The sequence below is a fragment of the Trachemys scripta genome, chromosome 7, assembly GCF_013100865.1.
Source record: "Trachemys scripta elegans isolate TJP31775 chromosome 7, CAS_Tse_1.0, whole genome shotgun sequence".
NCBI lineage: Eukaryota > Metazoa > Chordata > Testudines > Emydidae > Trachemys > Trachemys scripta.
In genome coordinates, this window is record NC_048304.1 from 84,143,849 (window position 1) to 84,167,073 (window position 23,225).

The 23,225-nt window shown below is 44.2% G+C and overlaps 2 protein-coding genes across 3 annotated transcripts in view; one reads left to right on the forward strand and one right to left on the reverse strand.

Annotated features, from left to right (window-relative positions):
- Window positions 1-23,225, reverse strand: part of CDH23 (cadherin related 23) — a 544,508-nt gene that overhangs the window by 115,796 nt on the left and 405,487 nt on the right. For both annotated transcript variants that reach the window (XM_034775586.1, XM_034775587.1), the window contains 10 exons: window positions 14,733-14,793; window positions 13,583-13,731; window positions 11,874-12,009; window positions 10,827-11,215; window positions 10,624-10,725; window positions 8,721-8,723; window positions 6,095-6,244; window positions 4,481-4,609; window positions 3,255-3,383; window positions 1,038-1,265 (listed from right to left, as the gene is read on the reverse strand). In XM_034775586.1, the coding sequence (XP_034631477.1) occupies window positions 1,038-1,265; window positions 3,255-3,383; window positions 4,481-4,609; window positions 6,095-6,244; window positions 8,721-8,723; window positions 10,624-10,725; window positions 10,827-11,215; window positions 11,874-12,009; window positions 13,583-13,731; window positions 14,733-14,793 (1,476 nt within the window). The remainder of the gene's footprint in view (window positions 1-1,037; window positions 1,266-3,254; window positions 3,384-4,480; window positions 4,610-6,094; window positions 6,245-8,720; window positions 8,724-10,623; window positions 10,726-10,826; window positions 11,216-11,873; window positions 12,010-13,582; window positions 13,732-14,732; window positions 14,794-23,225) is intronic.
- C7H10orf105 (chromosome 7 C10orf105 homolog) overlaps window positions 20,347-23,225 on the forward strand; it is an 11,285-nt gene continuing 8,406 nt past the window's right edge. The window contains exon 1 of the mRNA XM_034775592.1: window positions 20,347-20,694. The gene's annotated coding sequence lies outside the window, so the exon portion shown is untranslated. The remainder of the gene's footprint in view (window positions 20,695-23,225) is intronic.

Here is a 23,225-nt window from a genome sequence, read left to right on the forward strand (position 1 = left end):
GTTTTTTAAGAGAGTTCAATGCCCACTCCTGTCCCTAGTGGTTCTGCACAATGGAGACAAGCAAGACTAAAAGCTCTGGGTAGACGGAGCCCTGCATGTCTGACAGAGCACAAACAGTGCTTGTGGAGCAGGATGACCCCTGTAGTGGCTGGCACACCGGGGACTTTGCTTGTGTTTTTAGTACTCACAAGGAGGAGGTAAACAATTCAAGGCTTATTCTGGAACCATGCCAGAACAGATTTATAAAAGGTAAAAAGCAGCGACACCAGGGTATGCTGGGAGACTGAATGATGATGTTGCAGCTGTGTGCTGACAGTACTCAGTAGATTCGGTTTTGAAAGCTCCACATGAGGAGTAACTTACATGAGGACTCTGGCCACACACAGAGAACTGCTGCTCTGCCTGAGATGAGATGAGCTGAAACTCCCCACTGCAAATACAGTGCAGAAAGCATTTACCTTTGTCAAGAGGTTCATCACTGTGCTTCTCCAGAAAGGACACCCAGAGGGCTTTTGGGGTCGCTGAGTCAGATGGCTCACTTGGCAGATCCTGAGCTTGAATACTAATGTCAACTCGCCCCCCCCCCCTCCACCCCTTCTCTAATAGTCATACATACAGGAAGCAAAAGGCTGTTGTGACTCAGGACTGCGTAGGAGGGAGACCTCATTTTGCTTCAGGTTTGAGTTCTAATATGCATATCACTACTGGTGAGGTGAATCTTTACTGAATGCTTTAACTCCCTGTTTATTGACTGGGTAAATCGCGGAAATGAAAATAACCACCATGAAGTAGGTGCGCTGTGGGCTATTAGGGGTAGCCAGCTATTAGGGAGGAGGAACTATTTACACTTAAACTTGTATTTACCCACACTGATCAATATCCACAAAATAAGCTCCTGTTTTCAGTGCTGGATACAGATATGCACCCTCTTACCCATACAGTTTCTCAGGGGTAACCTCGTGAACAAACAGCACTTCCCAATCAATTCCAAGCGCATTTCCATACACAATTGTAAGAGCCCCTCCACCAGCACTTACTGAAAGGGATGGGTTGCCCTCATCCTCCACGGTAACAACCAGCCGGTAGAACCTCTGCTGCTCACGGTCTGGAGGGGATGGGCGGGTGGCGATTTCTCCAGTGACTCGGTCCATGCGGAAGATGAGATCTTCATTTCCCTGGGTGATGTAGTAGGAAAGGACGCTGTTGAGCCCAGCGTCCCTGTCGGTTGCTCGCACCTGAGCCACAGCGGTGCCTCCACCAACATTCTGGAGATCCATGGGGGGAAAGAGAATGGAAAGAAAGAAAAGTCAGCTTCCGGCACAGACTCATCTGAACAAAAAGGTTCACAGCGAAACAACTCTCAGCAGTACCCACCAACACAGTGAATGGGGTAAGACTCCTTCCAGCATTTTCATTGTAAATCTCCAGGTACCTAAGCTGTACAGCTCTACGCTAGGTGAAAACTTGACAAACAGAGAGTCAGCTTGAGGGAAATTGGACAATGTTCTCAATATTTTTCCATGGTACCTACCAGGCCTGGAGATCAAAGCTCTCTGGGGAAGATAGAGCATGAACAGGTGAAGTACAGTTCTCCCCACATCACTCTGCCTATGTGCTTCAACCTCAACTTGCAAGGATTATCTCTAGGGCTGAAATATTAGTTCAGTTACCAGATCAATCCAGGAATGCTGCTGAGACATGCCAGCAAAGGTGATAATTACTTTACTGCCACTCGTTATTGTGGTTTTTCCAGTGTAGGAAGCGAGACCACAACCACCAGCTCATTTCATACAGACCTGAAGAGCTTCAGATGGAAACCACATTTTGCCACTATCTGTTCAGCTGAGAGTTAAACCGCTGAGCTGGCAAGGAAAGGCTTCGTACCTTGTTACAAATCCTCAGCTTTGTACGACTCTAACTAAAAAATAACTTTTAAAATGAAATTTTACATTGTGTCATTTCATAACTTGAGCCATTTACAAAACAAACCAGCCTGTAAGGACAGTGCCCATGGGACTGCCCAGGCGCGTCCCACCAATCACACAAAATGGCTTCAGTTGGCTGGAATAGCACTGAACACATTTTGCTCTGGCCCATGCTTGCCCTGAAGCCATGTGCAGCTGAACAGATGTTGAGCCTGTTGTCAGCAATGGGTAACTCTTCTAGGGTAGCTCAAGCCAAACAAAAGGCAAAGCCAAGCAGCTGATTTCCCAGGGCCAGTGGTACAAATGATTCAGATACAAATTAAATAGAGAAGAGTGTTCGGATAAACGATTATGTTTAATTCAAAGCTATAAATTAGATACACCATGCAGCTATAACAAGGTGTCACAGGCTACACACACATTATTCGTATTTTATTTTTCATAATCACATTAGGATACTCCAGTTCTTAGGAAATAAGTTTCCTTTTTCCTGCTTGGTTGTGTTTTATTGCTTAATTACCAAACTTTCAGAGACTGTTTCCCAATAGCAATTCATATTCTGGGGAGGCAATTCTCTTTAATTACATGTGATTTTCTGGAAGTTTCATCAGCCCGTTAGGTCATTCAGTTTTTCCTGGCAGTTGTATGATTCCACTTAATGAGCAGGACAATGGGTTTAAAACATCCTCCAAAGAATTTTGTTCCAAATGAAGTTATCCATGTCTCTTGTTCAGAGGAATCAGGAATTGGTGTGCTGTTTTCCGGAGGAAATTGTTTGAAAACATGGTCCCTTTTGGCAGATCAGCACGGATCTCAGCATACACTGGGACAAGAGTCTGAGAGTCCGATTCCAGGCTAGGTCCAAGCTCAGAATGACACCTGAGAGGGGTGAAGAGGGCTGTGGGCCACCTTTTGCCTCCTGGATCCTATAGGTGGCTAGGGACTGGACAAGTCCCTGTGGTAAGTTAGAGCCACCCCAGAGACTGCTCTATAATTTATGCTGCCCCCAACGGCTCCCTGTGGAGCTGTCCATTAGCCAAGAACAAGAAGAGTGCATTATGCTTGGGTCATGCCTCCTCTGATAAGTACCTATGCTGAGGGCTGCAAGAGAGGTAGCAGAGCCATGCAGCTGGCTCTATACCACTGAGGAATCCTACTGATACTGACAATATTCCCCAGTGAGAAGATCCACTGGCTTTACAGCCCCTAGGCTGGATTCCCAGGAAATCAGCATACAGCGCTGCAGCGGGTCCTGTGTGCAGGCATGTTTCATTTGGGGGGGGGGGACGGGACGACGACTCTGTTATATAAGGCAGCAGAACTGCTTACCTCATTAACACTAACATTGTATCCAAAGGGATTCCCAATGATTGGTGGGTTATCGTTGACATCCAGGATATTAACTCTTAGGGTGTGCTCTTTTCTCCGAGGCGGGACTCCGCTGTCAGATGCCTGGATCTGCAGTGAAGCATAATGGTTACATCTGGGCAGAAGCTTTTTTTTTTGGTCAAATCTCATTGAAAAAAAAGACACCTATAGTGCCACGAAACCAAAAAATATTCCATAAATAGGCACTGCCCAAAGGTCAGATCCAAAATTTAAGTTTTGCATTAAAAGAAAAAGTTTTAACAAAATCTAAGAGCAATAAAAACAGTGTAACCAATTAAAAAGAAACTGAATTTTTAAAATTATATGATTTTTAAGAACTCTTCTTCCATTGCTCCAACAAACCTTTGCAGCTGTCTCTGTTTAGCATAAAAAAAAAAAAAAAGCACCGAAACACCATTTCTCCCCCTTTGATTCCCCTTTTACATGATGGTGCTCCTTAAAATACTTGGAGAACCACCTTGTAAGGCTATCAAATGTGTCTATATATTTTTGTTTCTAATGTACAGCCCTCTCTAGCTAGCTCCGAGCAGAGGAACCGTGGCTATCACCTGGGGAGAGGATGAGAGAACAAACACGTGACAGATGTCATTTCTTAATGCACTGTAAGGCACTCAGATATTGTGATGATATGCACATTATAAGAACCCATACAAACTAGAATAGGATGTTAACATTGCTGCTGTGGTACAATTTTGCACCTCTACCTGGAGCGCCAGCTGTTAAAATACTGAGCTGTACATAACTATATAATATTACAAACCAGCCAATTTTGTGACAATCAAAATATATGCTGTACCACCATCTATTCAGCAACGCACAGCATTGTGTCATTACACACACACACACACACACACACACACACACACACACACACACACAGATGTGTAATACTTTGCATAAAATAAGCAGCACATGCAGGGAAACTATCATATTTTTGGTGTGGAAAATTTTCCAATGATTTGTACAACCAGCCACAGCTGCAGCATCACTGCAGCATCACATGAATGACAGTCAGAAACTACAGGCAGTCAAACTTCACTCATTAAAGGCAACATTTGGACCATCTAGATGGGTAATGAGTTTCTGTATCTTGACTGTTTGCCTTGTCCAGTGAATGGTGCATATTGCAGAAAATGCAGCTAAGATGGTGGAAAACTCCAGGTTACCTTTAAGGTGTAGTGATCCAGCAGTTCTCTATCCAATGGCCTTCTCACAAACACCTCTCCATAGGTATTGTTGCTGGTGCGGATCTCAAAGATGTTACCTATATTTCCTGATGTCAGAGAAAAGGTCACCTGCAAGAAGGAAATAAATAATGGGAAGTGAGGGGAAGTGAGGAGCAGTGAGGTTAGGGAAGGGGAAAGAAAAGGGAGAGAGAAACAGTCATTACAAAGTGACTAGTTCTTATTAAACCTGGCTCCTGCTTGCCCTTGTGCTGAAAATCTAACACAACAGTCTCTCTCTCTCTCTCTCTCTCTCTCTCTATTTTGTACATGTTCTGCTGGTTTCGCGTGGGAACCTGAAAGAGTTCAGAAAAATAGCTCTTAGAAACATTAACCAAATGTCTAACGCCAATCCAGGTTCCAGTTCAGACGTTGTGAGAGTTCTCAATTTGAGAACGTTCTTATTCCATGTGAATTGATTTGCTCATCTCTACTCTGTTTGAACAGATGTTCCAGGTTTCTGCATAATTGAGGCTGTCACTGAGGCATATAGACACAGGACCAAATTGATATTATTTTATAATGATAAGAATAAATACTTTATTTATTTATTAGCAGTAGCACCTAGTGTGTGCTATATGCTTTCCAAACACAAAAGAAAGATGGTCACGCCTTGGAAGACCTCAGTCTCAAGAAAGGAACTCTCTGACTTCAATAGGCTTAGAATGTGGTAAATGGGAAGTAACATCTGAATTCAGCAGAGTTACTCTGGAAATACACTGCAAAGGATTAGGTTGATTAATTTTGAGTAAGAAACTCACTGGAATCTCACAGCATCTAATTAATTCTTCCAGCAGATTAAAGGAAGTAACAAAGTGGACAGAGTTTCCTGTTTTAATTGTGATAGAAATCCCCTGCTGTCCACTGTGAGGATAGAAAAAACAACATCTGCCCCTCCCCTCCCAGACACACACATTTTCAGGCCCACTGTTGCACATGGCAGCTATCACAGCATCTTGGTTCTGAGGGGAACGCTTAATATGCCCTTCCTCTGACACCCTTCACAGTCACCAAAGCAGCCCCTACCATTAGTGTTTTTGGCACTATCCGTCCCACACTAAAGAGCAGCCCCATTGCCAAAGATTATGGTGTTCGCGTTCATAAGGGTCTGAGTTCAGTACCCTGATCTTAGAGACCCAGAGCAGGGAGTAGCTGGAAAGGAGCTTGCTGAAGACGTTCTAGATAAATCTGGCTTGAGAAACACTAATGGGGTCTTGTAGGATTGCCATAAAAAGGTTTAGCTCTTTGGAAATATGGGCAAGGTGTGCAGGAAGCAGACATGCTGAGGTATAAATTAGGAACTCCATCCTCCCCCTTTCTTCATGAAGCTTGTTCCACTGTTGGGCCTGAGTCATTGTCAAAGCATGTATCTGAATTCAGGAGTTCCTATCTGTCAGTCATGTGCTCAGACCAGTAGCTCACAGTGCCTCATAGCTTGAATGGAAATATTCCCTCATAAATTGGAATAAGCAAAATCTGCCACCTCCACCCCACCCGCTCACCCATCTTCCTTTCTGTAGGTCCCAGTATAGTTTGTAGCTGCATAAGCATTGGTACCTGCCCGTTGCTTCCTGCATCTGGGTCTCTGGCCAAGACTACCGCAATTCGCCTCCCAATGGCACTGTCCTCTGCTACGCTCACCGCAGAATCAGAGGTGATGTCAAACTGTGGGCTGTTGTCATTCTCATCCAGAACGGTGATTGTTACCTGTTGAACATGAGTGCAGAGATTAACAAGAGGCTTTATCAGGAGCATGGCTCTTGATAATTTTCCTGAAGGCAACCGTGCTGGATGGGATAGCCTTTCGGGTGAAACTGAGATATGTGTAGAGTATCTTAAAGATCATAAGCTGGCGTTCCAGTGTTGCCTTCCAATCCCATTGTATTAAATCTCACCAGATGTGCTGACAATGTCAGAAGAACCATAGATTTCAATGAAAGGCGTGGAAACCCAGGCCCTGCTGAGTGGCTGGGGACTCCCCCTTTTCACAATCTTTGGCATGCAGTTAGTGTTAAGTGCATTTGAGAGCTCCTGGAAGGGAGGGACAGACGCACTGACCGCAGGCCCTATGCAATCCTTCCTCACTTGGTGCTGCTGATGGATTTCAAGCTTGACTTACTGAGGGAGCTGGTGCAGTTCAGGGACTCACCTGAGAAGGGATTAACAACCATGAAAATATTACTGTTGTTTAGGAGTATGGACAAATGTCCACTCCGCTAGGGGTAAGGATGGGACCCATGGCGCTCATTTTACTTTTTGAGTCCAAGGTCTCAAGTGTTGAAAGGCTGCTGCACTAACTCCTTCAAACTTATTGAAGATGTCTAATTCAAACAGGAATTAATTGAGGGAAGTCCTATGGCCTGTGTTATACTGGAGGTCAAATTAGAGGATTATGCTGGTCCCTTCTGGCCTTATAACCTATAATGCATGAATCTTCTGCATATGCACGTAAGGTAGACAAGGGAGGGGTGAAGGCTGGCATAACAGGGGGAAGACAGTGTAGCACTTGAGGGGGTCCCCCTCCACTCAGAGCTCTCAGTTTTAACTGGCTAATTAGAAATTGTATAGACCCATCCCGGCAGGGGATGCTCTGCTAGTATTGTGCAGGCCCAGGCCTTTGCTGTTAAACTCATGAGAATTCATAGCTTTGTCTACACACAAGCTTGCACTGGTTTATTTTGATTTCATTTACACTGGGAAGGATTTGATATAGACTAAATCGACATAAGCCATTTATAAGCTGGCCTGAGTGTTCACACAGAAGTTTGCATCGTTTAACTAAACTGCTGCAACTTGGGGAAGTTTTGGGTGTGAATAAGCCCAGAGTTTCTTCCTGGGATAATGGATACATTTCTTCCCAGTTAGAGGGGATGATACCCTGGTCCACACAAGATGGAGCCACAATTCTATGGACAGATGGGTTCCATGCCTAAGCTGCAATCTGTGTACCATTCAGCTGTGTCAGGTAAACAGCAATTCAGAGAGACAGGAGGGATGGATACAGAGAAACCTAATACACAAAGCTCCATAAATAAAATCAGTTGTGATTCAGCATTCATATTTATAGATGCAGCACTAAGACGCAACAGTAGTAGCAACATCAGCAGGAAAGAGAAGTGTTAGATACAGATGTTGCTCAGCTGTGGTCAACAACTCAAAGAGGAGACAAGCGACAGCCTCTTCTGTGACTAGCCAGAGGAAATGCTGTCATCATGTTCAAAATTAAAAACTTAGACACTATATATAATGGGAGAGAAAGAGAGGAAGAACAGTTTTGTTCCTGAGGCTCTATTTATGGGTGCTAACAGTCCCCAGGTGCAGAGCTAGTCAATGTGATCACGTCCTGGAGGAAACCTGTGGGGTTTTTTTTGAGTTTGGGTGACTGTTATTGTTATAGCTAAAAAAGAAGGCAGGAGAGGGGAAAACCCAGTCGGCTCAAGAAGAAAATCTGCAGCTGCTGAGGCAAGCTCCCACTACACAAGGGAGGGTATGTTTCTTGGAAGCTGGCTTACCTTCTTTCCAGACCTTTTAGTAAACTTAATTTACCTTCCTTGTACACCTACTTGGATGGCCACAGAGGGGCCAGATTGCTCAGCTGGTAGAAATCAGGAGAGTTCCTGGACTTCAACGCAGCTATGATGATTTATACCAGCTGAGAATCCGGCTCCAGATGTGTTTTTTAAAATACTCCAACAAAAAACCCAGGTGAAGCGAACATGAAGGCTGTGTTGCTGAGTACTCATGAGTCAGGAGACAGCAAAGTTGAGGCTGCAAGGGTGGGGGAAGAGTAAAGAGGGTTCAAAGGGCCTCCCCCACCCTCTGCACAGAGGCCAGGATTGATCACAGTCCTTGAATTCCCAAAGCACAAGGACTGGGGAACTCGAGTACCAGCAGCAGCGCTAGAAACCTCACAGGAGTGGAGTCGAAAGGGCCAAGGCTCTAGCTCCTCTCCACCCCAGTCTTGGCAGGTGGAGCTGCGCAGGGGCACTGGGAGTACATGCTGTACCTGTTAAAGGATAGAGTAGATGCTACCACTCTGTGTGGTGCCCAGTTCTCCTGGAGCTGCCCCCTATTCAGGACCAGACACAAGTTTTGCACAGCTACCTATGCAGTGACTATCAGAGAGGAAGGCAGGCAGGAGGAAGGAAGGGAGGCATACAGAACTAGGAACAAACACTCTTACCTTCTGTTGGAGGGAAGCAGAATGGGGAAAAAAAGAAAAAAATACAGTTAACAGATTTTTCCCTTCTCTTTTAAAAACATGGTATGAACTAAGTGCTTTAGAAAGGCGAGGGAAGGGGAGGTTGGTGGAACCAGAACAGTGCAGGCAGGTGCTGTGCAAACTTCCCCTCCATAGCTTTGCCAGTGCACCTTAATCCACGCCCAGAGCACTCAATTGCTATTCCATCTCGGAGCCTCTCCTGAGCAGGACTGCCAGGCAGATTGCGCTGTGCGAGGTTCCTTTTTGTTGAGCAGCTTTGTGATGTGGAGGCAGGACCCCCGAGGGGAAAGGCAAACACTTCTATCAAAATTCAGATTATTTTATCAGTGTGAAAACCGCCCCCTACCCCCAACACTTTCTGCAAACCACTGAACATTCCACGGGTAATTTGCTTCACCCCAACCCTGGCCACTTGCTCTAAAACCTCAATCTTCGGACTACAGAATTAACCCAGAAATTACCATGAGAGTGTCTAGAAGCTGACACCCTGACTGCTGGAGGCCAGTATCAATTGCCTGAGCAGACATAATTTTTAAAGGCAACAAATGTACCAAAATTCAAGCTATTGGAGTCCTTTAAACCACAGCATACAATCCTCAAATGATATTCAGTGTCTGATTTAAAACAAAAAGAAGAAAATTAGGAGTTAAAATCTCTAGGTCAGATCCTCAGCTAGTGTAAATCAGCATAACTTCATTACCTTTACACCAAGGACCTGACCTGTAGTTCCAATCCTTAGCTGACCTTTTGTGTTAGGCGTTGTAGCGTATATGACCTACAAGTTGCTTGAAGATCATAAATCTTTGCAACCCCAAGGGGGTATTCAGGAAGGAGTGTCAACCACACAACCACACTATCAAATATTTTAGACCCCAAATTTTACCTACCTGAAAATTGTTTTAATCTGGTGAGTAATCTCCTCCAAACGCTAAATAGTTCCTTTTTTGAAAAGCCCAGCACTCTCTTATGTAGAAATTAAACCACCACACCCCATGTTTATGTACATGACCCTATAATACAGGGCTCTTGCACTCACTAATTTTCTGGAGGGCTTGGCAAGAGTGCAGTGCTTAGTTTAGGAGTGGGATCAAGACCATAGGCCTAGGACCCAACCAAGAGACCTCATGGAGGTTATTCAAGGAAACTTCAGGTTAACAATCACCTCACCATACAACCCATGAGTTAGCAGTTCAGGAGATAGCACTGCAGAGCGCTGACAGGAAGAGAGAGAGGAAGGCGCGTGCAAAGAGAAAAGGGGAAAAAAGAAGGTTCTGTGACCATCCTTATAATGTGTGGGCATTCTGTTGGTATGGGGGAAACTCTTGGAAGCGTGGTGAGCACTGTGCTGGCATGGTGGAGACCCCAATTATGGTGGTGTGGTGGGCATGATGCTGCCACAGCAGAGCCCCAAGTCTTAGCACTGTTAGAGGAGGGGCAAGGCCACAAAAATGATTCATGTTTAGCAGAAAATGCACATCTGAAAGTACCTGGGTGGATGCAGACCAGGCATATTGCAGTGGGGATTCACCTGGCCCTTGGGGAAGTAGAGAGGTGAGATTGTGAGTTGCAAAACTACTAGAGCACTAGCTCCTTAGGGAGCTGAAGTTGCAAGCCTCTGAGGAGGCCACTGTAGTCTGTCCTCCCAGCAGGGCAGCTGCATCCCGGGGAGGTGGATAAAGATTAAGCGGGTTAGAAGTAAGAAACAAAAGACAACCCTTCAAAAGAAGAGGTGAGTGATGGTTGGCTGGGGTATTCCCTCCCAAACAAGAGAAATAAAAGGATGTTCTCATGTAGTCAGCTCTTGTTTGGCTTGTACCAAGTCTAGGATAAAGGACTACTGCAAAAACAGCTAAAATCCACTCACCACAGTAGAGTCAACCTTTGGTCCCCCATCATCTGCCACTACTGTTAAAGTGTAGAAATCCCCCTTCTCTCGATCCACCTGGCCTTTGACTGTGATGACACCCTACCAGGGACAAACAACCACAAAGATTGTGAATATCCATGTCGTGCTTACTGTTCAAGCACCTAAAGCCTTGGCCGGATTGGCCATTGTTAGCTACGTACAGTGATTCCATTGATCTTGAACAGGGACAGTGCCTGAGCATTGGTGTTGGGATCAAACTTGTAGGTGATCTGGTTCAGGTTGTCAATGGAGCGTGCCAGGACGCGCAACACCTCCGAGCCTGTGGGGATGTTCTCTGTAATCACTGCCTCATAGGTGAGGTTTGAGAACTGCACAGCCTCATCCAGTTCATTCAACAGGCTGACATAGACGCTGCAGAAACCTTGGTTGTTGGGGGGTGCCTGGTCTGTGGCAGAGACATTCATCAGGTAACTGGTTTTTGTCTCATAGTCCAGGTAGTCGATGGTGGTGATGAGGCCAGTGCTCTCATCAATTTCAAACTTCCCCTCAGAGCCAGTCAGGATTTTATAATTCACCAGGCCTCCATTCCCTGGAGGAGGAACAAATGATCAGAGTTAGACTGGACTTCACAGAGAAGCAGACAAGACCACAGGACCCCTAAAACTTTGCCCAGCAGGTCAACTTGCTGAAAGCCTGAGGGGTGCCCCTAATCTACTTAAAATGGAAGAGGTTACAGATATTCTTATATCTAATATGGAGGTGCAGCCCGAGTCCCAGAATGTAATGTTCCATCTTAATCTGAATTAGCTGAAGCACTTTAAGCCAAGACAGGTTAACCCCACTCACAGCACAGCTGGTTTTATCATTTCTTTTACTATTTTAGTGATTTTTCCTCTAAGCTGCCCAAAGGTACTAATGAGATGGTATGACAGACCTCCTCCCTTCCCTGAGAAGGCTTGGGACAAAGCAATGACTAAATGTCCATCTATCGATGGACTGGCCCCTGCTGTCTGGAGTAAAAGAACCCCAAATCAGAGGAACTGGACAGGTCAGCGGCTGCAGGCTTGAGTCTCCCTAAGCTCTCTCTGTTATTTCAGGCACTAATCTGCATCCTTTGCACTCCCATACCAAGAGTGGGGAAGGAGAGGCAAGAATTCACTCACACAACCAGAGACAGATGGTGTGATCCCACAAGAGGCTGGGGAGCAGTGATGGCAGATTTTTGCAGCTCACCACAACCTCCTTACCTGTGTCTCGATCTGTTGCCCGGACAACTGCGACAGAAGTTCCAATCCCTGCAGTCTCTCGCAGCCCCAGACGGTTATACTGCCGTTGGGTAAACACAGGCACCTCATCGTTTACATCTTCCACATACACTATCACCTGGGGGAATCCCCAAAACAAACCATTAGTGTACTGCACACTGCCTGGAATTTGTCCTGAAGAAAACAATGAGAAAGAGGCTTCCCTGGCAGAAGGAGCTGCTCTCTTGCATTTCAAGGACCGGGAGCCTCTCCACAGACCAGTACAATTAGGACATAGATACTCGCCACTTCAGTGGACACCACTAGGAGAAGTTACAAGTACAAATCATGACATTCCCCTGTGAGTCCATCTCACGTAATTCCAATAAAAAGAAAAAAATATAGCTGGGAAGTTGATAACAGTAATAAAGTGATTGCCCAATTTTGTGTTTTTTTGCCAACTTGTCACAACATTTGTGAATTTTGTGAGTTTGCTTTATTTGCTGGGAAGATGGCAACCACTAATTCAAATCCTGGTAGAGCTGACTCAGCCCTGCCTCCTTATGAAGTAGACACAATTTGAATTCTACGCACTTTACTGTGTGAGAGTCATTGGGACGAGACCTTAAAAAGTGAGATCCTGTTTGTGCCACATAGGCATTAATGATCCTGTAAATTTTGTAAGTGTTGCGGTCCACTCCAGTGTGTAGGCCAAAATATCCTTTCTCCACGAATGGTGTGCTGCAGACTGGCTATCTGCCAGCTTGTTCCTGGCCTCCTCTTCCACAGCTGAATGATGGTGTTTGTATATAGGCCTCAATCCTATAATTGCATCCACGTAGGCAGATTCCTGCATCCATGCAGAACTCTGCTGAAGTCAGTGGGTCTGCATGCTACAGAGGTTCAGCTACACGGATCCGACTGCAGGATTGGGGCAGAAGTTCTTTGGGATCCTTCACGAAGAATGGAGTTGTACTTATAACAAATATTACTACTACTGAGGTCTGTTTTATTTAAATATGCCACTGGCCACACACCTGTATTTTCAGACAGATCAAGAGTACAGCTGCCTTACAAAGCCATGATGTGAAAATAGCAAAAGGAAGCTAAGTAAGCAAGACTGTATATTCAAAAAGGAGGAGGGAAATTTCCATACCTGGACAAATATTGGGCAAATGTAACCATACAGTTAAACAGTTTTTCAATATCATGTTGTCTGTGTATGTATATTGTGTTCTGAATTGATTATGTATCTTCTTTTTTCTAACTTGTAACTAAATAAATTCAGCATAACCCATTTCTAATCACTTGAAAAAAAAATTCCCTTTGCTGATGATTCTCTTGTCAATTTTCAGCCTAATTACGTTATGAAATGGCACAGAAAAATATCCTCCACCCAAAAGCAGTAACCATAGAATTTCCATCAGTCATTTCTACAGCACTTTGCTGATATTTCCATCTCTGCTGACTCTGCATCGCAATGCGTGGAAATTACTAACATTTGATGAAACCACTCTAATATTCTGCACTAAAAAACGTCTCACAAAGTTTTGTCTGGTTTTACCCTTACCCTCTTGTTACTCAAGGTCCAGTCATGAGTGCTTCATCACTTCTGCTGATCCCCCTCACTCACCCAGTGCCAACCTTACTCTGATGTAGCTCCTCATTGCTTCTGCTGCACCCCTCTAGCTCAACCGCAGTTATGTCCTTACCCTAACAGAGCTCCTCATTGATCCTTGTTCACTGTTGTAGGCTTCCACCTCCAGGACATGGGAGGAATTGTGCTCTCTGTCCAGGTGCCGTAAGCCCCTCATGACCAGCCCACTGCTGGGGTTGATCCGAAAGTGGTTATAATTGTTTCCTGTCAATAAATAAACAAAACACAACAAAGTACATATCAATCAGTTCTCCAAGTGGAACAGACATCATGGGATCCCCACATACAGCAAAGTAGAATTGTGGAAAAGTGACTCAGAGGTGATACTGGTGTTGTTAAGTATTGGAATGGGCATATTGTTCATTGCCCTTGATTACCAAGCCTCATCCATACTAAGCACAACTCAGAACTACTTTTAAAGCTGGATCAACTAAAAAAGTTTAATCCCCACCCACACTACAGAGAAACCATACTAGCTAAACCGTTTTCAACAAAAATGTGCTCAGGAGACTTCCTTTCCCTTTGCAGGGCCCAATCAAGGCTCTAAAATTGGTTGTGACAAATTTAAAAAAATACGCTGTGTGGATGCATATCACATTAATTCCCTAAAAAGGCTTAAGAGGTAGTAATGTGGAGCAGGCTGTAATGGGTCAGTGTAAATGCAGGGGAATTACACTGGAATGGTGCTTTTTGAGACCTGACTATCACTAATTCATATATCCGGAAGTTTTACATCAATATGCAATTACTTATCCTTACTCCTTTGGATTTATATCTAACACATATGTTGTTAGAAGTTAGGTGCATTAACTACATTATTATGCTGTCATCCATCTCAGCGATATAGGTAACAACGTCTATCTGGTAGCTATTGCCGGTATCAAAAACCAAAACGACAATGCAACTAGAGTGTAATTGCCGTCTAACTACAGTTACCATAGCAGAACCCAAATTATCAAGGACTTATCTCTTCTGACCATAAGTATTACAATGGATGGGGGAGAGAATGATGAAATTTAATATATAGGGAAAGGGGTGTTTCTGTTAGCTGTAGGGCAGGCCAAAGAAGGCCACAATGTGATGAAATAGTTACATCATGCAAGTTTGCCAGTGTGCTTATCCGGCCAAAAGGTGATAGCAAAACTTCAGTTAACCAAATCACATGGACACACGATTCTCTGTTGCAAAGAGGCACCTAGACTTACCCCTGACAATCCTGTACCACACTCTCCCATTAACACCTTCATCCGCATCTGTGGCTTTCACCTTTGAAAAGAAAAAAGAAGCCAGTGAAGGCCAGTGATTTTCAGATTGTACCAAAAGCTATCTCCTTCTCCTGCTCTTATGCAAGGCCAAAAGCAACAGTCCTCAGTACACAGGATTGTCTTGTTTCCCCAAGTCCTCTGGGTCACAGGGGCACATCTTTAAATGTCCCCATTTCCCAATGGGTTCAGAATCAGAGGTGCCTGTCCCATCTGGAAATCTCAGCTCAACTATGGTTTAAGTTTTAAGTGCATGGCTAGACCTTTCTGTTGCTCTGTACTGTGAGAGAGGAAGTGTCGCTTCTTGGTCTGCTCTGCCTATGGCAGAAAGTAAATAGGATGAAATTCAATAAGGACAAATGCAACGTACTCCACTTAGGAAGGAACAATCAGTTGCACACATACAAAATGGGAAATGACTGCCTAGGAAGGAGTACTGCGGAAAGGGATCTGGGGGTCCTAGTGGACCACAAGCTAAATGAGTCAACAGTGTAACACTGTTGCAAAAAAAGTGAACATCATTCTGGGATGTATTAGTAGGAGTGTGATAAGCAAGACACAAGAAGTAATTCTTCCTCTTTACTCCATGCTGATTAGGCCTCAACTGGAGTATTGTGTCCAGTTCTGGGCACCACATTTCAGGAAAGATGTGGACAAATTGGAGAAAGTCCAGAGAAGAGCAACAAAAATGATTAAAGGTCTAGAAAACATGACCTGTGAGGGAAGCTTGAAAAAATTGGGTTTGTTTAGTCTGGAAAAGAGAAAACTGAGAGGGGACATGATAAGTTTTCAAGTACATAAAAGGTTGTTACAAGGAGGAGGGAGAAAAACTGTTCTTCTTAACCTCTGAGGACAGGACAAGAAGCAGTGGGCTAAATTGCAGCAAGGGAGGTTTAGGTTGAACATTAGGAAAATCTTTCTGTCAGGGTGGTTAAGCACTGGAATAAATTGCATAGGGAAGTTGTGGAATCTCCATCATTGGAGATTTTTATGAGGTTAGACAAACACCCGTCAGGGATGATCTAGATAATACTTAGTCCTGCCATGAGTGCAGGAGACTGGACTAGATGACCTCTCGAGTCCCTTCCAGTCCTATGATATATATAATTAGCCTAAGCTAATTGGGTACCCCAAGGTTCCACATGACTGATGTTCATTAACACATTTGTCAATTATCTGGAAAAGGGGGAAACATCTATAGATAACACAAAATAATTTAGGTTAGCTAAGACTAGTGAAGATGCCAAAGAACTTCAGAGGGACCTAATAAAGCTCGGGGAACTGGCAGCAAGATGACAGATGAAATTTATTCTTGACACATGCAAGGAAATGCACACTGGAAGAAATAAGTTGAATTTCTCCAACACATTGTTCTAATGATTTGGGAAAAAGACCTGGGTGTCACTATAGACAGCTCAATGAAAACCTCTGCTTAACGTGCAGCAGCTGCTGTCAAGAAACAGACAGACTGTTAGGTTATACATAAACAATAGGATAGAAGATAACACTGCAAATGTTATAATGACATAATATATGTCTATGGTATGCCATCACCTGGAGTACTGTGTTCAGTTCTGGTCAACCTATCTCTAAAAAGATACAGCAGAAACAGAGCAGGTGCTCAGGTGGGTGACAAAAATGACTATCAGCATAGAACGACTTCCAGATGAAGAGAGACTGGGGCTGCTTAGTTTAGACTGGGGATGAATAAGATGGGGAATGACGGAAGTATACAGTAGTGAATGGTATACAAAAGGGTAAATAGGAGCACTCACCTGACCTTTCCCATAATGCAAAATAAAGGTGACAGTCAATTAACTTAAATGGCAGAAAATTTAAAACTGATAGAAAGAAATATTATTTATGCAATAGAGCCAGCAACCTTTGGACTCAAATCATGGACTCAAATCATAGAGCTATCATAAAAGCTTCATGAAGATGATGAGACTATCCACAGTTACATTAGGTAGGATATAGTATATATATTATGCTATATACAGGCAATATAACCCCTTATGGTTTAGGGCAAAAACAAACCCTAGTTGAGGGGATTGTGAAGGAATGTCCTTTCTGGGCAGGTTATTTCATAATTGTCCATTATGGATCTTTTGCATTGTGCTCTGAAGCATCTGGTTCTGGCCAGTATCAGAGACAAGTTACTGCACTGGATGGATCACGGGAGGATAATTCCTATGTCCTAGATATACAGTGTTGAATGAAATGTTGCCAAACACTTGGGGAGACTTTACATAATGGGTCCACCTGGTGTTTCTATGGAACACTGCAGAGTTTCCCCTCCCCATGAGCACTTTCCAGGAACCCACCCCCAAACATCCTTCTTGCTCCGCCTCTGCCTGACCTTCAGAGCTGCTACAGCAAATCTGCCAACATCAAAGCTATTAGCAGCCTTCAAGCAGGATACTGAGGGGGTGGAGGGCATGAGTGTCTAATGCCTCCTACACCAGATGAATCAAATTTTTTAAATTTCCTTTCAAGGAGAGAAACAAATGCCCCTCTTTCCCCAATATGCAGAAGAAAAACAAGTGTAAATTGTGGCTATTGCTTTGCAAAATGACTGAGGTGAAAAAAAGACATGAATGCGCAGGAATTTGGGGAATTTCTCAAACATTTTTCTTGGTGTTTTGCCATGTAGGTATAAAGGTTTCATTCTGTCAAGGCTGTATGTTTTGATTGCAAATATTGCTGAATATTCTGGTTTAACAAAGCAGAAAGGGGATATGCAACAAAAACTCCAAAAATGGCATTAAACAAAGGATTTTATTTTGCCTTGTTGCAAAACAGATGTAAGGCCCAAATGATCAGAAGCGGCCACTGCATTGGGGTGCCGCAATTCATGGGTGTCCAGCTTCAGACACCTTTGGGCTGGTTTTCAAAGCAGCCCCAATTCTAAATGACATTAATAGGAAGCACAGGCTCTCAGAACCTCAAAGTCGGGTCCTAGGTGCCATCAATGGAGCACCCAAAAAGTGAAGACAGACCACGTTAGTGGCCACTTTTGCAAATGTTGACACCACAACCTCAAATCGTCCAGCTTTCCTTCTTGTGTCACACTCAGACCCATGTCTCCTCCTTCATGCCTGTCCAGTCCATATCCCCCAGACACTCACCTTATAGCACAATTCAAAGTGCTCCCATTCCCTCTCCTCCATGCTGAGAAATACACGATTGTTAGACACTTCTAACTGCAAGCACAAAGCTAGTTTTTCTGCTGGCAAAGGGCTGGCAATGCACTTTGCTGCCTTCTCAGCTATCCTGGCATGGTCTGATTTTCAAAACCAACCTTAGCTTGGTCTGGGCCAATTTTTACTTACCCGTGAACTCATTTTCTCTGAAAAGGGGACCTATTTCCAAGTTAAAAGTGTGTAAAATATAGCATATTTTGGGGGTGACCTGAAACTATTTTCAAATTAGTAATGACATGGGGGGAAAGCTCACATTTCAAGCAGCTTTGACTTTCCTGCCAAGCAAACTATTTAACATGCCTGTGCCATCAGGCTTTGAGTCTGTGAGCTCATTTCTGGGACAGGATTGCATTGGCTCTCTGTTACCATGCCTGGATCTGACAAACCAGATAAAAAGAGGGCAGTGTGAATCAAAGATCTATTTCCGCCGGCTGATCATTCCTAAGCATATCCAGAATGTCTAAGTGGTGATATCAGCTTGCCTTCTAAGACACCGGAGGTCCCTTCTCAGAAAAGCTGAACGAAGGAGAGGAGTCAGAAGAGGGCAGTGGTGAGGAAAACCAGAGGAAAGGGAAGAAGATCAAGATTCTTAGCAGAGTTTAATGCAGTTCCTTGGGCCGCCAAGCAGTGGGTGTGTGTAATGGGAAAAAGATTTCAGTTTTACAGTGAAGACAAAAAGGTGGGATTTTCAAAGCCCATAGAAATTAACAGGAATTGGGCATCCAAATCTCCTTGGCCAAGGTGAAAATCCCACCCAGAAAGCTTTTCTCATCCACCTTCTGCACAGGATGTTTTTTCACAGCTCATCCCAGGTTATTTGATAAAGCCACAAGGGCAGGTATGCCCTGCAGGGAAATGTGCAAAATGGGTCAGCAGGTGAAAAGAGAGAGCTTTGGCTTTAAAGCGATTGGCTTCCATCTGCATTTGTTAAACTGCTTGTTTTCAATAAACTTGTTCGGCTGCACTGCCCAGCTTCTCCCTCTGCTGGAACTTCTGGTGAAGTCGCAATCAGGTGCTTGTGATGCCACTAAAATAACTGTGAAGCAACAAATCCAGCATTATGGATTTTAAGCAGAGGAATAAGGAGAATGGAAGGGGGGGGGGGGGGGGGGAATATTTGGTTAAACAAAGACAGTCAGATTCAAATATCCTTTTTCATGTTGAGTAGTAATTTACTCCTCAAATAGTCCCATATATTTCAACAAAAGCTACTTGTGCAGTAAGCTACTACTCCTGGGGAATGAAGGTGGAACAATCTGGCCCAAATACATTTGATATTTCTAAAAATGTAGGAAAGGCACAAAATCAAAATCCACTTTCCTAATAAGATAGATTTTAAAGTTTTCTACAGTATGAAAATCCTGCTTTAAAGCTGCTAAAGGTAACTTGCCCACAACTATTTGTGACCTTTTCTGCTTGTTTTCCACATTAGAAATTTAGATCTGGTCTTCCCTGTTCTCTCCCGAAAGATTCTGTTGTGGACTGGAGAAGCAGCAGGATTAGGACATCACAAGTAACAACAGACAAAGCTGAGCAGCTGAGAGGGGCAGGGCTATTTCGTTAGACTGCTTAAATGTTAAAACCTATTTAATTCAAAAGGGTGGAAACACTTGGGAGAAAAGCTCTCTTTTGAAAGATACAACATTCCTTCTTTTGCAGCCAGTCCTGTGGTGAGTGCTCCAGAACAAACTGACAAGACAAGATGAGATACTCCTGGTATTTCTAAAGGAGAAAGCAGGGAAAAGCCACCTTTAAAAAAAACTGTCAGGGCTTCCTTGTATATCAAAAAGCAGCAAGAATACACAAAGAATTTCCCTTTTGCAGGTTACCTTTAAAAGAGGGACCAATAGATACAGGACAGAAGAGTGAGGCTAAAAACAGGTAGTAAAAGGAAAGAGAGTTAAGCGGGAGAAAGAAAAAGCAAAGAAAGATTAGGGAATTATTTTGAGGAAAGGAAAATAGAAGAATGAAAAGAGTGGAAGAGTAAGTGTGTTTGAGAGAGAAGAAGAGAGTGCAAAGGAAAGAGGCCTGCTTCCATTCCTCCCCTTCCCCCAGCTGCTGATCCCAAATCGGCTCCCAGAGTAACCTAAAGGCTGGCATTCCGTGAATAGCATCTAGCCAGCAGACTGTACCATTCAAACTTTCTGCAGGGGAAGGTGAGAGCTGCTCAAAGAATTACAATTTAATCCAATATCGTTTCCCTAAAGGGACTACATCCAAACCTCAAAAAAAATTTTTTTTTTTTAAAAATACACAATCCTAAGGAATGACCAAATGAGTTTGTTGATTCTAAAGTGCAGGAGCTCTGTAGGTTTGGCTGGTTCATTTAAGTTGTTTTGGCTTTGTCTGTTCCTGCTATTCCCATCCTAGCTGCCACCTCTCCCCCCATCCTACCTTACGCCCCTCTACCCCTCCCCCAAGAAGTAAGGGACTGGAAGACAACAGAGAGCTATGGAAGGGCGCGCAGCAAGAGGGAAAAGACAGGAGAAGGAGACACCCCTGTGCTGCTTGAGTATTAGTCAGAGAGGTACAAAGCCAGGGGACCGGCTGCAGCCTCATGGGATTGTCCTGTCCTGAAAAGATAACAGCAGCTGTAGGAGCACACAAGGGGGCAAATGATCAATCAATGATCTGCGCTAACTCTGAAGAGCTATCCTGCAGCCTGTGTTATGCAGCATTTCTTGACAGCTTCTAAGGGAAAGGTCAGTGCTCTCAGGTCCTTCTAATCTGGACAACCTATCCCCTCTTCCCATCTTTCAAGTTTGATTTCACAAAGATCTGGAGAAAAGCAAAAGGCTTTAAAGGAGCCAGGGCATGAGGGTATGAGATGGTCTGGGATGCTGCTAAAATAAGGTGGTCAGTGTCAAACCTGATCATTCATGATCATTGTCTCTGTCTGTTTGCTGGGGTATCCCAACAATGGAGGAGGGAAACAGCTCTGTGAATGTATCACTTACTGATCTAGGGTTTTAATACTGAGTTTTCTGAAACTTTGTGCTTGTTAGTACAAAACTGAGCCACTGAATTTTACATCCTTCTCCAGACAGGTGAAAGGCTTGGGGGGGGGGGGGGGCAGGTTTTTTTGCATATTACGCAGAGCCGGGAACACTTTCCTAGCGTTCACCAATTTCAAGATACAATGAGAAGGGAAGAGGAAAGCCTCTTTTCTTCAGCGCTGTGTCACAAGTGCACAAGCCACTGAAAACGACTTTCTCCTAGCAAAAGATCAGAAAAGGTGATGAGAACTTGTGAAAACGACTGCAAAATTGCATAAACCCACCCCAGACCTGCTATTTGGTGAGATCGAGGAGAGGAACTTTTTGTTCCATTTCTTATTATGTTCCAAAACTATGACTTTTTCACTTTTGTTGTGAACATTTTACAAAATGAAACCCTTCACAACCTTCATCTGTGTCAGTGGTTCTCAAACTATTGTACTGGTGACCCCTTTCACATAGCAAGCCTCTGAGTGCGAACCCCCTTATAAATTAAAAACACTTGTTTATATATTTAACACCATTATAAATGCTGGAGACAAAGCGGGGTTTGGGGTGGAGGCTGACAGCTCACAACCCCCCCCCCCATGTAATAACCTCACGACCCCCTGAGGGGTCCCAACCCCCAGTTTGAGAATCCCTGATCTATGTGCTACAAAGATGTGATCTGAGTCTGAATCATGGGTGTATGCCAGTCACTTCATACTATATTTAATCAGATAGGGGCAATGTTTTGCATGGTTACTGGCAGATTGATTTTTCTTCAACAGGCCTTTTATTAACACTGCTGGATTTCACTAGCTAATTGTGCCTGCCGTGGGAGCAATCACAGAATGGTAACTTTGGTATGCAGGCAGGGCTGGGGGGAAAAGAAGTGGCTAGTATGTTTAAAAATACTGCTGGGCAAATGTTTTGTTAACATATTTACAGAATAACATATCCTATTAATTTCATGAGATTTAAAAAATAAATACATTAAATTCTAAATTATTTGCCACCTCTAGTTGCGTATGTGGCGAAATTGAATTCCACTTTCAATTCAAATGGATACATGCCAATTTTATATATATCAGGCACAATTTGCTCAGCAGTAGTACAAAACTAATTTCAAATTGCTAGCTGCAGCGCTGGCCTGAATATGTCTGTTACCCACAACAGCCATTTCCCCTGCACTGAACAGTGAACTGATGAAGGCCTTTGACTTTGTGTGGTAGCAAAGTGTCCCGCTTAGTATGTGGTATATGGGGGAGGTTCCCCTTTCTGCTCTAAAAGCCATTAACATGGGAAGTCCTTCACTCTAGTGGTTACCACACAGCAGTTCCCAGCACTAGCTTGGTTTGGGGTCCAGGCTCTGGCAACAACATCTCAGAGAGAGAGAGAGAGAGAGAGAGAGAGAGAAGGGCATGCAACTGGGGAAGGGATGAGAGAGTTGTCAGGTACAAGCAATTAAGGGTGGAAAGGATGAGATATGGAGAGGACCTACAGAAAGAAAGCAGGAATGTTTCTTCTAAGACCTGTGAGTCAGTTTTAGTTTACCTGTGGATTAGGATGAGTATTCAGCAGGCTTTGGCGGGAGAAGGGAAATCAATGCACTGTCTCAGGAAAATTACAGTGGACATTAAATTGGGAGTGGACATTAAAGTGGAGGAAAATACACATAATGGCAATACAGACTGTGCACAAAGTTGTCTGATTTATCAGAGAGATTCCACTCTTCAGTTCAGAGCTCAGAGGCCAAATGGACTCAATTACAGCAGTGTAAATTTGAAGTAGCTCTATTCACGTCAGGGGAGTTGCAAGGACACTGGTTGTAACCAAGAGCAGAATATGGCCTACAGCTGCTAGCACAAGTGACTTATGTTTGCAAATCCCTTAGTGTATTCTCAGCCTGAGGTACTGGATATTGGCTGTGCAGCGCTCTATACTGTCAAGCGCAAGAATTCAAATAGGGTTACCATACGTCCGGTTTTTCCCGGACATGTCCGGTTTTTCGGCAATCAAACCCCCGTCCGGGGGGAATTGCCAAAAAGCCGAACATGTCCAGGAAAATGCTGGCCGGGCACTTCCCCTCCCGCGGCAGCTCTGTTCCTCCCTGGACTCTTCAGCTCTGTTTAAGAGCCGAGCTGCCCGAGTGCTATGGGCTTCAGGCAGCCCCCTTGCCTCCGGACCCCAGCCGCCGGCCGGGCACTTCCCCTCCCGGGCTCCGGCAGCGCAGGGTCCAGAGGCATGGGGGCTGC